At 37.1% G+C, this 18,076-nt stretch overlaps 1 protein-coding gene across 2 annotated transcripts in view; it reads right to left on the bottom strand.

The window, feature by feature from the left end:
- Nucleotides 1–18,076, bottom strand: part of INTU (inturned planar cell polarity protein) — an 84,656-nt gene that overhangs the window by 9,844 nt on the left and 56,736 nt on the right. For both annotated transcript variants that reach the window (XM_079153678.1, XM_079153679.1), the window contains exons 9-13: nt 9,931–9,984; nt 3,958–4,020; nt 2,954–3,175; nt 1,605–2,087; nt 212–309 (exon numbers count right to left, since the gene is read on the bottom strand). In XM_079153678.1, coding sequence (XP_079009804.1) covers nt 212–309; nt 1,605–2,087; nt 2,954–3,175; nt 3,958–4,020; nt 9,931–9,984 — 920 coding nt within the window. The remainder of the gene's footprint in view (nt 1–211; nt 310–1,604; nt 2,088–2,953; nt 3,176–3,957; nt 4,021–9,930; nt 9,985–18,076) is intronic.

The following is an 18,076-nucleotide window of genomic DNA, read 5'->3' as shown; positions in this document are numbered from 1 at the left end:
CCTTTGTATGTTATGAAACTGTATTTTAAAAATGTTTTATTGTAGATGGACATATTTTATTGGTGCTGAGAATTGAACCCAGTGCCCCACACATACTAGGCAAGCACTTCACCAAGCTACAAGTCCAGCCCTGTGAAGTTGTATTTTCTTACTATAAAATTTTTTCAAAGAACGCTTAAGTGAAAAAGTATATCAGAAGGAAGTTTCTTACTTCATTATGTTATATATTTCCAATTCTTTTTCTGAAGGGTCCTTTTTCAAATTTCCCAAATGAAATGGATTTGGAAGAGTAGACTTCTTTTTAGTGATCTGGAAAATATTCAGGTAGATCAGTTCATATCTAAGAACAAAATCAATTAGCAGAAATGATGTAAAAATTGAAAATCCCTCTGAGACAACTACTTAATATTTTGCAGCATGTCTTTGAGATGTCTTTGATGCTGACTCCCACCTCTTGGCCTTTACGAACAAGGACCCCAGGCCTGTGCCATAAGTGGGCGTGCTGGTGTCCTTCACCAGAGCCGTTCTGTGCATGCACACCCATGGCCCTCCTAGACTGCACTTCTCAATGTCAGGGTCCATCTTACTCATTTTTATATCTCTTTTGTGTAGCACAGACCTTGGTACTTAGTATGTGTCCAATCAACACTGGTTGAATGGCTGAATCTTAAAGGTTCATTCACTTTCTCTAAGGAGCTGTTTATGATTTTGTTGTTTTAAAATCTATCCATATTCTCTTGGACTATATTTCCTACCAATTTCATCAACTGAGATAATGGATACAGACATGAAAGGAGTACTTCCTAAATACATTCTACTAATGTCTCCAACAGAATCCTGCTGTTTGGAATCAGGAGACTGATTTATTTATGCCATGCCACCCAGAATCCCATATTTCATTAGTGCCAGTTCTCCACATTCTTCTCACCTTGTCTGCCATTACCTCCATCCACCCCAGATGGCAAGTTTGAAAATGTTTCAAAAGAAAACATCACTAGCTGCATACACAGTTTTCCAGGATGTTTTGATAATGATTTGGATATTTTATAGTATTTTCATGAAAAAAATCAAGAAAAATAATAAGTGAACATCTTGGCTTTACAGTCACATTGCACATCTGTGTGGAGACCAGACCCTCCCAAATACAGATTTAAAAAAACCTTATCTATAAAAAATAGGCACACATACACACACACACACACACACACACACACACACACACACACACAGTTGGATTCTCTTCTTGGTTCTGCTGAATATTTTATTTGCTGTTTTTGTCAGATCAGCCCCTCAAATGCTCCATAGCCATGATGTGTGCTGTTATCACCATGCATAGAAAGGAGATGTATGTGGAAAGCAAGATTAAAGAGCTTCTTTACCTGCAGTACTGCTGGGGAGATACACTGCATGTCAGGCGCCTCCTGTCATTACTTGATGTTCCTTTTCTTTTTGCTTCTAAATCTTTGGTTGGCCAACAATGACCAAAATAACCACTATTTCAAATGAGAACTGATCTACCATTAAAAAATTCTCTTGAAATTAAAATATAAGAACTAGAGAGACAGTTTAGTTCCCAGAAGTTACACACTGGGACGAACACGCACCTTGAGCAAGGCTCGGCTTGCTTCTGAATCATGAGATCCCTGAGAGTCTCCCTGCTTTCGTACTGCATCAGGTGTGGTGTGAGGGCTAAGGCCAGCACCCTCTCCACCTTCACATCCATTGTCAGATCCTCCACTGCTCCGGGAGGGACTGGGCTTACGTGTCTTTAAGGAATAGTCACCAAAAAGGGTTCTTCTGCATGTTGGAGAGGCTGCTGCCCTGGAAGGAACTTGCAGCCTGCTGAGAATAGGGGAAGTAGTCAAACTCTCAGTTTTCTCACGTGTTCCAGAAAGGAACCAGTCAGCACAAGACAAACAGGGGCTTGGAGAAGACGCTAATCGTTCATCTATGAGGGAGTCTACTCCTTCCAGCTGGTGAAGAGTTGTTCTGACCTGGTCCACATATATACAGTCAGGGCCAGGATTCCCAATAGCTTTGGACGCACAGCCTCCAGCTTCTAATAGCACACATAACATATAGTATCTCTATAAAGGAAAATTATTGACATAGGTTTAGCCACCATGAAAACAGTTACATACGATATGTAAAAATTTGTGAATACTACAAAAGATGTGGGCATATGGCACACATATGTGGTAATTATTAAAATTCTTCCTTAGTTATTACCAATGCTGTTTTTTTTTAATAAGAAGCCATATTTTTATAAAGTAGTGAGGTTACCTATGCTTCTTGAACACAGTTAAAAACTATCTCACATTGTCTTTTTTAAATTTTTTGTACCAGGGATTGAACCCAGAAGCACTTAACTTGAGTTACATCCTCAACCCTTTTTATTTTTTATTTTGAAAGAGGGTCTCGCTAAAGTTACTTAGAACCTCACCAAATTGCTCAGGCTGGCTTTGAACTTGAAATCTTCCTGCATTAGCCTCCCAAACTGCTGGAATTGCAGGCATGCACCACCACGCCTGCTTCACAGCATCTTATTTTGATATAGTATCAACCACTTCTCTTGGTACGTAGAATTTGCTATGATGGCTTCAAAAGAGCCTCAATGATGAGAAAGTCTCTCATTTCCAATTATGTATTTATTCCATTTCTGATTCTACATTCTTTTCATGTCGTCTTTTATATTCCAAAACAAACCAAAGGATAAAACCCCTATAGGACAGGAAATAAAAAGGGTTCAGAACATGCTAAAATATTTTCCTGGATTTTACTAGTACTTCTTCATGAATATTAAATGAATGCAAAATAGAAGAAGGCACATATAACACTTTACTGAATGCAATATTTGGTATATGCATAGTTTTAAACAGGCATGCTTGTGTATTTTTTTGGCAGTAAATAGGTGGGGAAAACAATCTCAAGAAAGAAGTCCAGGTGAACTTACCAGTCCAACAATTAGCAAAAAGTACCTCCCTTCAGGTTCCGGAAAGACTTCAGCGCTTGAGTCTGCAGAAGGCTGGAGGTGATGTCGAGGAAACACTTCCCTCCACACTATCAACTGGCCAACCCTTTGTCTTGCCGCTAACGGCAGCAGGCCACAGTGGCGACAGTACGCAGCGATCTCAACAAGATCATCCTTAGGCAAATGACTGCATATCAAGTAACCCTCGAATTTAACCACAAAGAGCAAGTCAACTAGCGATACCAAGCAATAATCCTATATCTCCAAGGGTTTAGAGATGTTTCTTCAGTTGACATTCTAGTTTCAAACATGACAAAGTAATATACAGTATAAGTAAATGTTTTTCTCCCTTGAGGTCAAACTAGAGATTAAATGATAAGGTAGACTTTTAGCACAAAGCAAAATCATCTCTGTGGTATTAGCCTGAGTGCCAAAATTAGAAAAGAACTGCATTCTGAAAATGGGAAACAGAGAAGCAAGAGTCAAGGTGGGCAGAAACTTACTTTTCACTCTGGACCCTTCTGTATTGTCTGATTCTTGGTTAGATGTGTTTTATGTCATGTTTACAGATTTTTTAAAAAATGAAAAATACTTAAATTCATCTGACAATTTGTTCTCCCTGGAAGCCACCTACTTAATAAATATTATAAGATTTACTTAAAAGATGCGTGGTTACTTCTGAAGACAGAATAAAAAACTCACTATTGCAAAAGGAAATCAGGAAAGAATTACTCTTTTTTTGGACATAGTTGGTTCAAGTACTGTTTCACTTCACACATATTTAAATGCTATAGAATGTGATGACTCTGTAAGGATATATTACATTTATAAATGTGTAGGTACAAGTCTTGTTTTAAGATCTTAATCTTAAGGTAACTACATCACAGAGAAAGATAAATGTACTTTTCATGTATATAAAAGTTTGAGCAAATTTCCTTTAGGTCTGTGCATGTAGGAGTTATAAAAAAATTCAAACTGCAACTTACCTTGTAAAATAGAGAAGACCCCACAATTGTATACAGCCGTCTCATGTCATAGTAATCCTCAGACTGGGGAGAAAATCACAGTGGATTTATATTGTGGCATGTGTGTGTGTGTGTGTGATAGAGAGAGAAAGAGAGAAACAGTTTCCGGTTAAGCTACAATAGTTAACATGGAAGTTATATTCATTCCTAATTGAACTTTTCATAGTATCCTCCTTACAAATAAGCATTCGAGCATATTAGTGTAAAATACAATACAGATATACATTTATTTGAGAACAACCTTATTTTTGGTTCTTATAAAATATTGTTGATAAAATTTATCTCGTGAAATTTCTTAAAACAAATCTGTTAAGACAAAAATCTTTTATTATACATCATCTGAAATATCCAGTATTACCATATACTATTTTTGGAAGCACAAATTGGAACAACCTATTTGTAGGCAACTGAGTTTATATGTAAAAAATGTTTTAAATACACATACCTTTTGAGTGATTCCATTTCTAGAAAGTACAAAAGTATTCAAATAAGAGAATCAAGACTTTTACATAAAAGTTAAAAGAATTATTTGGAATATGGAAAACTAAGAGATGATGCAAAAGTCAACAATGGAGGAATGATTAAATTCTAAATTAGATATGTTAAGTCAAAGACTATCATATAGATATTTTAAAAATAAGGTTCATTTATATGAGCAAGCACAAGAATTTTCAGAATATCTTGCTCAGCAAAGAATGCAGAACACAATATTCACTAGATCCAATTTTCGTTAAACATAGCATCCCCTCTCCAACTATAAACATGTATATGTCAACTTCATACATGTATATATGTACACATACATGTGTTGATTTATGTGTGGGAATGTATGTGTATAGAAAAAGGTCTAGTATCCCAGGACTTAAAATTGGCATACTGAAGTGAAACAGTTACCTCAATGTTCATAGCAGCTCTATTCACAATAGCTAAGCTATGGAATCAACCTAGGTACCCTTCGACAAATGAATGGATAAAAAATATGTGGTATGTACACACAATGGAATATTATTCAGCCATAAATAAGAATGAAATTATGTCATTTGCCAGTAAATGGATGGAACTGGAGATTATCATGTTAAGTAAAATAAGCCAATCCCAAAAAACTAGAGACTGAATGTTCTCTCTAATATGCGACTGCTGACTCACAATAGGTGGGGGTGGGAGGGGAGTGGAGGCTCACCAGATTGGATGGGGGGAGTTGGGGGAAGAAAGGGGGGTTCAGAATAGGAAAGACAGTAGAATGAATCAGATGTAACTTTCCTATGTTCATATATGAATATACAACCAGTGAAACTCCGTATCATGTACAACCACAAAAATGTGAAGTTATACCCATGTATGTATAATATGTCAAAAATACATTCTACTGTCATTTAGAAATAAACAACAACAACAAAATGAAAAAGAAAAAGGCCTAGAAAGACACATTCTAAACTATCAGAGTAGTGATAGTTGGGAATGGAAGTGGGGGGAGAGAAATATGGAAGAACTTTTGCTTTTATAATGATGCCTAAACTTACATCTTTGCCCAATTTGTTTTTGATGTTTATAACTAAACTAAAGAAAATGAAAAACTGGAAATAAATGAAATATGTTTCAATTGGGAATTGTGATACATCCATCCAATGGTCTACTACTCAGCAATAAAAAGGACTAAACTTCTCATATGTATGACACAGATGAATCTCAAACCTCTTATGCTAAAAGAAAGAGATTAGACAATTACCTACTATAGATTCAATTTATATGGCATCCTAGAAAATTTAAAATCATGGGGACAGAAAATAGGCCAGTGGTTGCCAGGGGCAGAAGGTAGAAAGAGGATTTGACTATAAAGGGTGCAGAAGAATTCACTAAATGTAAATTGTTTCTTAATAAAATTTTTTTAAACTAAAGAAAAGAACACAAAGTTAAAAATGAGTCAATTTTAAGCTAACTTCATAAAAAGTTTAGAATAGATTCTTTTAATTTTTTAAATTAAGGTAAAATTCACCATGAACCCTTGTGTGAGTTGTGACAAATGCATACAGTTGCCTAAGTTCCACCACAAGGAAGACAAGAAGGGTCCGATCACTGCTTCCGCATCCTGGTGGTTCTTCTGAGTGGTATTCCAGTGTCTGGTATAACACAACCTCTCTGTCCATTCACCTGCTGGTAGACATTTGACTGTTTCCAGTTTGGGGTTACTACAAACAAAGCTGCTATGAAGAGTTATGTGTAGGCTTCTGCAACACACACTGTGCAGAGCAGTAACTGGAACCATGGCCTCTGATTCCCTCATGGCTGCATTTGTGCTGGGAGCTGCCTGTGCAAGAGTGTAGGTCGAGATGCCTCAGTTGCTATGGTAACACCAGCCACAGGAGGCTACGTGCAAAGGGGCAGTTCTAAAAGTTGGAACCTTGGATTCGGACACCAGTTCCAGGGGTAGAGAATTCTGGGCATGACAAGATGACCTCGATGTCTCACAAGTTTCGCTGCGTGTTTCAGAATGCCTGCTTTGCTAAAATGTTCTCACAAACAACCTTCTGATGACAAAGCCATATAAAAAATGTGCTGAGCTAGCTGTGGTGTCAGTCAAGCCTCAACAGGGCTGGGCTTTCCCTCCTGGCCCCAGCTTTTTCTCTCTGTGTCTGTTTGTCTCTTCTTCACCCCTCATTGCCCTTCTGGTTTCTGAATTAACAGCCTGGCAGTTGTGGAAACATATGCTTTTATTTGTCTTGGGTAAAGAGATCCAGTAGGATGACTGAATCTTATGAGGTGTATATTTGGGTTACAAAAAAAATGCCAAAATGTTTTCCAAAGTAGTTGTACCATTTTACATTCTCATTTTATCATTTTTCTTTCATTGTGTTTTTGATCTTATATCCAAGGCATCCCAATAAATCCTTTTCTAACCATAGAAAATATTTGTTAGCTCCACTGCTCATTAAAATGATGTTCTATAGAGATAGATTTTAAATTAAACCTATTGGTTTAAGTTTTAAAAACCAGTATTTTAACACTTTACATCTAAACTGTTCCTTGAGGGAAGCCATCCATGGCTTGTATGAGAACTAAGTACGGCTGAGCCAATAACCAGGAGGATCTGGTCTCACGAACTTAACAATTATCGGTAATTGTTCCAGACTGCCTGAGTCATGTGTTTATTCTGCGTTGGTTCACCGCTGAAGTTCAAACACAAGCACTAGATGTGGGAGTGACCCCCTAGAGCCAAATGGCCTGCTTACCTCACCCCTCATCCTGTTTCTTGGAAGAAGCTCCTAGGGTCCTTTTGATCTGTATAAAGCAAGTGCGCTCCCTCCTTTGTTAGAGCCAGACCCCTCTGGACAGCTCAATTGGTCATGTCCCTGCTAAGATAATTCTGTCTTCTGTCATTATTTCTCGTAAATAAATTTCATAGTTTTTATTTTGCAGCCAGTCCATCCTTTCAACAGTTTCCTTTCCCTCACCCACTCAGACATGAGGTTCAAGTTCCTAATAATCATTCTCCATCTAAAAATTCTCCAACAGTGAAAAAATCTACGACCCTGTTTAAATATCCATTCTTACAAACAAAACACCCTTTGATTTGCTCAGGATGTTAGTGAGGGACTCAGCCTCCCCTTCAAGCTAACATTACTTCCCACTTTCACTACTAACCTTCTTGGGGATGATCCAACACTCAGACCTTCTACTTCCTCACTTCCCAGTTACTTTTTCTTTTTTTCCTTCCATCCTTTCTTTTCTTTAATTTTTAATTGTTTTACCTTGTTACAGTGCTGGGGACTGAACCCAGGGCCTTGCTTATGCTAGGCAAGTGCTCTACCACTAAACTACACATTCCCAGCTCCCTGCTCTTTTTAAATTTTATTTTGAGACAGGGTCTCTCTATGTTTCTGAGCCTTCCTCCTGCCTCAGCCTCCTAAGTAGTTGAAATTACAGGTGTGCACCATTGTACCTGGCTCCTGTTCTTTTTAAACAAACATTTATACTGAAAATTTTAATGTTGGGCAAAAAGAGAACGTTGTCCTGTCATCAACCCACTTTGACTATGGCCAGAACATAGCTCATCTTGTTTCATCTGTATTCCTCTCTTCTTCCTTCTTCTTCCATTGAATTATTCCTAAACCAATTCCATTAGCATTTCATCTACTAATACTCTAAACAGAAGGAATTTGAAATATAAAAATACCATTATCACATCTCAAGAATCATTCTCATCTAATAGTCAATCATTAGCCTTGATGTTTCCTTGATTGTCTTACAAATGTTTTTAAAAAACATTTGTTTATTTGAGTTTATTAAAAGTTTATTTGAATCAGGATCCAAGAAAGGCCATATGCTGCACTTGGCTGTTTAAGTCTTTTATAAGTGATACAGAACTTTCTCTCTCAAGTTCTTTCCCCTCTTCCCCTGCCGCATTCCATCCTTTTCTGATTTATTTGTTGAAGAAATGGTCCTATGTTTCCAGATCTGAATTTTGCTGACTGTAACCTCCCTTCTCCAGATAGGGTCATAAACATGTTCCCTTTTCAATGACATTTCCTATAAATTGGTAGTTAGATACTGAGGCCTCATGGGTTTTGTGTCCTTCTATCAGCAACCAGGTACTGACTGGCAGTCTTTCTTTCTGTGATATCAACAGCTACTGATGACCATTTCTAGATCATTATTAGATCAGTGAGGAACTACCCAATGGCGATATTCCAATCCTGTCATTCTTTCTTAACATGTTAGATGAACTATTTCCATGAGCAGCTCCCCTTTGCGGGACACCACTTAATAGTCTGCAGGAAAATCAAGCTCGGTTGGACTATTAGACAGGGATTCTGGCTTCAGGAATTTGCAATTATGGAAAACTGTTTGAGATTGCCTGAAGCATGTGGTTACCCTGTGCTGGGAAATGACCCACTAGAGCCAAATGGCTTGCTTACCTCCACTCCCTATCCTGTTTTTCATGGGAGAAACTCCTACTGGTCCCTGTCCTTAATTCTGTCTCCTATCATTATTCTCGTTAAATAAATTTCTTAGCTGTTATTTCACAGCCAGCCCAACCCTCCTTTCCCTGGCTCACGTAGGCCGTGCGGCAATACCCCTTCATCTCTATTTGGTGCTCTGATATATGGTTCAGACAGGAAAGCCAGAAGAAGTGTTTGATTCTTCTTCATTTACTAGTTTTCACAAAAATGAATTGGTTCCCTAGCATGTTCCAAAGTTAATCAATAAGTTTCTATTTCTCCTTTCGTATCGTTGTAAACTCATGGATTTAAACATATCAGATCTATTCCAATTGATGGTAGTTATTATCCTTCTAGAGGCTCAAGACAGAGTCCCTTTGAGGTGGTTTTCTGACAATTTCAGCCTTATCATATGTAACCCTAGTCATGTTTTAAAGCTTTCTGGATTTTTTGTAAGTTATGATATTTCCAGACTTGCATATTTTTAGTCCTGAATCTGAAATGAGCCACTTCTTTGAGGAATCTGGTTCCTTTTGATGAGGAACGTTATTTATACACCATGGCCTGGGTATTAGTAACACTTATTGCTAAGATGGAAACTGTTTCTCGTCCTTTTCCTTGGACAGAACAAGGAAACATATTTTTTTGAAGATTAAAAAAAATTATGACAATTCCAAGTTAAATTTAGAAATATAAGGTTCTCATTTATTAATCAATATTACATCTATATTTCCTTTACTCAAGAAGCCCCATTCTTAAGAATACCAATTATAATTAGTCATTTTTAATGTCATGCTACATACTGTGTAACAAATATTTTCGACAGAGTAGAAAGTCTTAAGGCAAATAAAACAGGTTTTGTCAGTGTTAAAAAAGGCCTAATACTGTGTTTGTCAAGATTATTACAAGCCCACCTGGTAAATGCTTAGGATACTGACTGATTTACAAAATAAGAATTCAATATTGACCCTTTCCCTAAATCCCCTCTGCCTCTTACCAGTTCTGCAAAATCTGCGGCCTCCAGGTCACTTAGTGCTGTGTCTAGTTCCATCTATGTTTAAAAAGAAAAAAGAAAAAAAGAGTAAGAACCATTTGACTCCTATTAGTTACTTGGTTACTTTTCTGTGGTGGACACATAAAAAGTGCTTAATAATTACTTGAAGAATTGAGTAAGGCTCTATCTCCTTTGCTGACTTAAGAAATATCTCAAAATGGAGCATCTTATTTTTAAGCTTTCCAATTAAAATGACATTAATTTATTTAACATATGGGTGTTTTTCAAGTAAATCTTAAGTATTCAAATATAATAATATAAAACAATTTATGAGGTTAAAAATTACTTTCCAGTTTTAACTCAGAAACAGTTTAATCCACTAAATTTCTTGAAGAAAAATGAGAATAATAATATTAATATAGCTGATCTATTTTGAATTTTTATTTTTCCTTTTCCTGCATTTTTCTCAACAGTTCTAAATTCTTTGAAAATACCAACATTCTTCCCTCTTTTCTATATACAATGTTTTGAATAAAAGATCATCAATCTTTATTCATAGATTAAAACATGAAGGCAAGAGTACTCCTGGAATCTGGCACGGTACTGAATACCCTACTGAGTTATTAGAAACAAATCTTTTGCACAGGATCTGGCTTTTGTTTCTATGGAAATTAACTTAACTTTGCCCTAAAAATTTCAAAATTTAAAAACCAAGTATGTTTGACCTGTAGATCAGTCTGTAATGTATGTAAATGTGTATATAAGAACAAACTGAAAATGATAGGTAATTGAAGTTTGCAGTATACAAACTATACACAAATAAGAATGCTTTCTTTCTTTCTTTTTTTTTTTAAGTCTGAGACATTCTCTGCAGGACTGTTTCACACACCATGTCCTACTGAGACGACAAAAGCTTTTGAAACATTGGTCACGGATTTCAATGTTTTTCACACAGTATGACCTACATTTTCTGCATCTAGCATATACTTTTGTTTTTCTTGGTTATAGTTTACCTTGTGGAAAAACTGTAGCACAAAGAAATTACAGACTTGTGATTTTTGACCTGAGGACCTGTTTAATGAGTTGCCATTCCTGCTGCTAACCTCTGTAGGCCAAAACATGGGGTTATCATGACCCTTCTTCTCTTATCTATTCCAGTGTATCCTAGAAAAACATGATTTAAAAAAAAAAGAGTACCTCACAAATGAAGACATTCTCAAATACCTATAAAATAAAACTAAGTGAGACTTCATCATATACTAAACTCAGAACAGAAACATTATTTCCAAGTAAAAACAACTACTCAGGGCTGGGGGTGTGGCTCAGTGGTACAGTGCTTGCCTCACACGTACCTGTGAGGCCCTGGGCTCGATCCTCAGCACCACATAAAAAGAAAAACAAAGTCAAGTCATTGTGTTCACCTACAACTAAAAATATTCTTAAAAAAATAATCATTCACACTGAAATCTGCTGGGTACAAGTCACCTCACACACGTTTTTAACTAGAGCACTAAAAGGCATTAAAGTTCTTAGTATTTTCCTTTCGGAGACATATAGTTGATAAAATACTACCTTAAAACAGAAAAAGAATCTCAAGGAGAAAACGGATATAAGCTCTTTTCAGTCTGCTGGAGAACAAAGTCCTCATGGACTTCTGGTTTCTGGTTACACACAGAAAGAGCCTGAAGCTGCCACTCCATCATGACAAGTGAGAAGCAGAGGAGGTCAACAACTCTCCTGTCTGTGAGAGAAGGAAGGACCCCGAATGCCCCAGGGCTGGGGAGATATGAACTCGGTGCTCACTGCTCTCCAGGCAAACTCACGGGCAAGAACTGCTAGAAGGCCCAGTGCCAGGTCAGGAGACCTGGACCATGAGTGGCACATGGCTGCGGCTCCACGTGGGCAAGCCTGAGAGTCAGAACTGCAGCAGGACTCGGTCTTCAGGACCTCCACACTGGGAGTCTTACTGGGAAACACTCTCGTGCTTCCAGCAGGAGGGGAAAGAATCATTCTGAAATACTCTGGAGCACTCTACTCTTCCTAACAAAGCCCTGCCTCAGGAGAAGCTAGTTAACCATACCCTAACCTTCTGGATATTATCAGAGCATAACTGACCTGCAGGAAAACATGTCCAGCTGTAGGCAGCAATGGCCTTGCACACTGGAGAAGAAAAACCCTCTACCCTCATACATGGGAGAAGGAAAACCCAACTCAGTTCGTTCTGGCCATTCTGTCCTCCCAAAGGTGGGGGAGAAAAAAAAAAAAAAAAACATTTGTGAAGTTCATAGTCCAAGGGCTACTGGTACAAAAGCCCAAAAAAGAATAGAAGACAAAATGAGAACAGAAAAAGGGCAGTGAATAGAAAGCAGTAACAAATACGGTAGTTACTAATCCAACTATATTGATGATCACCCATGGTGCTAAGAGGAATTCTCAAGAGAAGATTATAAGAATTGTTTTTAGCCAAGATCCACACATGCTTAGCAAGCACTCTCCCACTGAGTTACACCTCCAGCTCTCAGAAACTTGAACTAATGATAGTGGTATCATAATTTATCAAAATTTGTGTGATGCAGCAAAAGCAGTGCTCAGGGGAAATTTTTAAAATCCACAATCTAAGTTAGGAGACTAGAAAAAGAAGAACACATTAAATAGAAAAAAGCAAAAGTAATAAAAATTAGAGCAGACAGCAAAGACACTGAAAACAGGAAAGTAATAGAGAAAAATCAATGGAAACCAAAGCTCAATCTTTGAAAAGATCAATAAGGTCATTAAGTGTCTAGCCAGGCTAACAAAGGAGGAAAAATGTCAAATTAGTAATATCCAAACTGAAGAAGAGGACATCACTACTAATCCCAGGGACATTAAAGAGATAAGAAAAGACTACTATGAACAACTGTATGCTCACAAATTTGATAACCTAAATGAAATGGACCAATTCCTAGAAAGACACAATCTGCCAAAACTCACACAAGAAGACAATCTAAATAGGTCTGTATATTAAAGAAACTGAACTAATAATTAATCAATTTGCAAAATCAGAATGTTCCAGGCCCAGAAAATACCAGGCATAGATAGGTTTACTGGTGAATTCTACCAAATACTGAAGGAAGAAATTATACCAATTCTCTATAACATCTTTAAGAAGATAGAAGCAGAGGGAGTATTTTCTAACTCATTCTATGAGGCCAGTATTACCTTACCGGCAAAAGCATATGAAGGCATACAGAAAAGTACAGACTATCCCTAATTAATGTAGAGTCAAAACCCATCTATAAAATATTAGCAAGTATAATCCAACAATGTACAAAAAGAATTATACCATACAAGGCAATGAGATTTATCCCAGGTATGCACTGTATTAGGTTCAACCTAATACAATGAATGTAATTCATCACATCAATAGGCTAAGAAAGAAAAATCACACAATTGTATCAACAGATGGAATAAAAGCCTTTGACAAATTCTAACACCCAGTCATGATAATAATTTTTAAAAATCCTCTCAGAAAGTAGGAATACAGAGACTTCTTCAACTTGATAAAGAATATCTATCAAAACCCTATAGCTAACATCACACTAAAGGGTGAGAAATAAGACACTTCCTCACGAAGATCAGGAACAAGGTAAGGATGCTCCCCCTCACCGCTCCTGTTCAACATCACACTAGAAGTTCAAAAACAAAAGGCATACAGATTGGGAAGGAAGGAGTAAAACATTCCTTGTTCACAGATGACATGATCTGTCTATGTAGAAAATCTGAAAGAAATGACCAAGGCAGGGGAGAGACCCTCCTAGAGCCCAAAAGTGATCACAAGAAGGTTACAGGATAGGTCGATATACAACATGGACGCCATGTTCATAGCAGCCAAAACATGGAGATTCCAAGAGTCCATTGATGACTAAATGATAAATAAAATGTAGTCCATCCATTAAAAAAAAGGTTGATATACAACAATCAACTACCTTCCTGTAGAATTTGTAATTAAGGGCATAATACCCTTCCCATTAGCAACCCCCAAAATTACTTACTTATGAATCTAATAAAATATGTACAAGATCTACATGAGGGAAACTATAATACCCTGATGAACAAAATCAAAACAGAAAAAAATTAATGGCGAGAGAGTCCAAAGACATGTGAAGGGTCATTTCTTTCCTACTCGATCTATAGATTCTATGCAGTCTCAACCAAAATACCAACAAGTTATTTTATAGAAACTGGCAAAAATGAGTCTAAAGTTTTTATGGAGAGGCAAAAGACCCAGAATAGCTAACACAACACTGAAGAAGAACAAAATCAGAGGACTGGTACTCCTTACGTCAAGACTGATTTTAAAGCTACAGTAATCAAAACCATTTGTCAGGGCTGGGGAGATAGCTCAGTTGGTAGAGTGCTTGCCTCACAAGCACAGGGCCCTGGGTTTGATCCCCAGCACCAAAAAAAAAAAAAAAAAAAAAAAAAAAAAAATTTGTCAGTAGAAAAATAGATCAATGGAATAGAACAAAGATTCTACAAACAGACCCACATAAATATAATCAACTAATCTTTAACAAAGAAGCAAAGACAGTACAATGGAGCAGATAGTTGACAGTCTTCAACAAATGCTGCTGGAACAACTGGACATGCACATGAAAAAGAAAAGAATCTGGATAAGACTTCACACCCTTCATCAAAGTTAACTCTAAGTGAAGCATAATACCATTTTTAAGGCAATAAAATTCCTAAAAGATAAAAGGGGAGAAAACTTTTTAGATACAGCACCAAAAGTATGCTCAATGAAAGAAATAATTGATAAGCCACATTTTCATTAAAATTAAAAGCTCCTACTCTGTTAAATACATTATCAAGAGAATAACAAGATGAGACACAGACCTAGAGAAAATATTTGCAAAAGACACATTTGATACAGAACTGTTATTCAAAGTAGACAAAGAACTCTCTTCAAACTCCATAAGAAGAATGCAAACAAACCCACCAAAAAAATGGGTGAAAGACCTCAACAAATACCTGACCAAACAAGATGTACAGATGGCAAATAAGTATATGAAAATATGCTCCACATCGTATGTCATTAGGAAAATGCAAATCAAAACAATGAGATGCCACTGCACACCCATCAGAATGGCCGAAATCCAGAAGAATGACAACATCACATTCTGGAGAAGATGCAGAGCAGGAACGCTCCCTTGTTGCTGGCAGGGATGCACAAGGGTATAGCCACGTTAGAAGACAGTTTCTCAGTGTCTTACAAAGCTAGATACACTCTTAAGTAGTAGATCCAGTAGTTAAGCTCTTTGGCATTTACCCAGAAAGAGTTGAAAATTTATGTCCACACCAAAACCTACATAAGAATGTTTATACTTAAAAGTAACCTAGGTGTCCTTCAGTAAGCAAAAGGATAAACATCTAAAGAAAAGAATTATTCAACACTAAAAAGAAATGATCTATCAAGCCATGAAAAGACAGGAGGAACCTTAAATGCATAAGACCAAGTAACAGAAGCAAATCTGAAAAGGCTGCATACTATGTGATTCCAACTATAGGACATTTTAAAAAATATCAAACTATGTAGATAGTCAAAAGTCATTTGTTGCCAGGGGTTAGAGAAAGGAAAGAATGAAAGGGAGGGATAAGCACAGTACAGAGGGATTCTAGGGTAGTGAAACTACTCTTTTGATATGGCAATGGTGGGTACACGCCATTACACATCTGTGCAAACCCACACAACGTACACCTCCAAGAGTGAACCTCAATGTACACTATGCACTCTGGGTGATTATGATGTGTCAATGTGGGGTGATTATGACGTGTCAATGTGGGTTCAATAGTAATGATTTTTGAGGGGGTACCAAGGATTGAACCCAGGGTATTCTACCACTGATCTATACCCCCAGTCCCTTTTTTTGTTATTGTATTTTTATACCTTTATTTTATTTATTTATTTTTAGGTGGTGCTGAGGATCGAATTCAGTGCCTCACACATGCTAAGCAGCACTGTACCAGTGAGCTATAACCGGAGTCCCCCAGTCCCTTTTTTACTTTTATTCTGAGAAAGTCTTGCTAAGTTGCTGAGGCTGGCCTTGAACTTGTGATCCCCCTGCCTCATCCTCCTGAGAGGCTGGGATTACAGATATGCACAATCATGCCTGGTTGACCACAACAATTTTTATCAGGCTGGTGTAGGATGTTGATAATGGGGGAGACTGTATGTGTGATGTGTGGTGGCAAGGTGCACAGGAAACTTTCTGTCTCTGATTTTTTCGGCAAATCTAAAACTAATCTATAGTCACACATACACACACACACACACACACACACACCAAAAAAACCTCCAAAACTTCACAGGTTATTATGTCATTTAAACTTTACATTAATCAAAGAAACCCTCAGACAACTTTCGCAGAAAATATCTATCCCTCTTTCCAAAAGTATTCTTCTTAATCCTCTTAAGCAGACTACAAAATATAGAAAATACCTAAGGTCTATGTCTAGTGTTTCCTGTGTACTAATCTCAACCGCTTTACTTAACTGTGAACTAGAGCTTTTTTCTGGGTTCCAAAAGGCACATCAGAATATAGAGCACTGAGCATGATGATTTCCACACAATAGTAAGACTTAACAAGAATAAAAACAACCAAAGCTTTGGGTAGGTAAATGACAGAATTCACACATACCAGAATTCACACAGTGATTTATTAGTTTGGTATTTTTTTAGGTTGAAACTTTAAAAAAGCATGCAAGTTCTCTAATCAAATGCATGCTAAATTAAGAAATAAATCCAGTAAAAAAGAAATCTGAACATAAAAGCAATTTGTAAGATCAAAATAGATTACATTTTAAAATGTCTTAAATCTTAGAGGGAGATAATACTTAATGACTCTAAACTATAAAAATGATGCCCCTAAAAACATTAACGACCTTTACTATCACAGAAAGAAGAGACAACATATTTTGACCAAGAGGTTTCTTTAACGAAGAGACTCTGAGATGGAGCAAGAAGCTGGGTAAGTGCCACCCAGAATGGCAGGCTTCATGAGTTGGGACCTTCTGACTCAAGAAGTGGGCCCGGGTGGCCCTGCGCCTTTCCAAGGCAGAGACCCTCTGAAGGCAGGGTTTTCCTACCGTAAGGCAATGTTATCTAGTTACTTCTTTTATTGAATGAACACTTACACTTTCTTATGAAAACACTGGTGAGGTCCATTTCTATATCTTACACTTTTGGCATTTTAGATGAGTTAGGAAAATGATGACTATTAGCTGGAGAGAGCAGAGGAGGCAGCACAAGGCAGTGGATAGATTAGAACAAAATAAAAACAGCAGCAAGTGAAGTATCTTTAAAACTTGCTTTAATATGTCAGTTCCTTTCAAATATAATTATATAATAATACTTCCACAACCACAACTATAGTGTGCCAGGCAAAATCGCACTTTACATGCAGTAACTTATACCTCCTTTATGAAGTTTGTACTATTATTTTTCCTACTTTGTACATGAGAAACTGAGTAAGGAGATTGATCTATCAACTGAAATAATTATTCAGCTGTCTAGAAGGCATTTATTTAGTCACATGTTATAGAGTTTCATGAGGAATAGAATCATGAATTAGATTTTTTTTTAGATTTTTTTCCATGGGCAGAGAAATGGCTATGAAATAGTGCTCTTTTAAATACTAATAAGGATGCTGTAACTAAACAGATTATATGGTGATCTGCACTGATGAAAACCTCTGAAATGACCTTGTCAGTAATTTAACAGTAAAGTTATTCTGGGTGTACAGACAATATAATCTACAATTAATGTCATGCTGGTAATATTTAACCATCATGCTTGGTAAGCTATGTATGGGACAAACCAAAAGCTAAACACATTTGTTCATGTAAAGAAAGATTTTGCTGGGCTGGGGTGTAGCTCAATGGTCAGGTACATGTTTAGCATGCATAAGACTCCTGGGTTCCACCCCACCACACACAGACACACACACAAGTTAAAGAAATGAATGATTTTGTTATTATCAGAGGACTCTGATGCTTACTTTTTTTTTTTTTTTTTTTTTTTTGTGGTGCTGGGGATTGAACCCAGGGCCTTGTGCTTGCAAGGCAAACACTCTACCAACTGAGCCATCTCCCCAGCCCCTGATTCTTACTT

This window comes from Sciurus vulgaris, assembly GCF_902686455.1.
Source record: "Sciurus vulgaris genome assembly, chromosome: 9".
Taxonomy (NCBI): Eukaryota; Metazoa; Chordata; class Mammalia; order Rodentia; family Sciuridae; genus Sciurus; species Sciurus vulgaris.
This window is presented reverse-complemented; position numbering and strand designations above follow the sequence as displayed.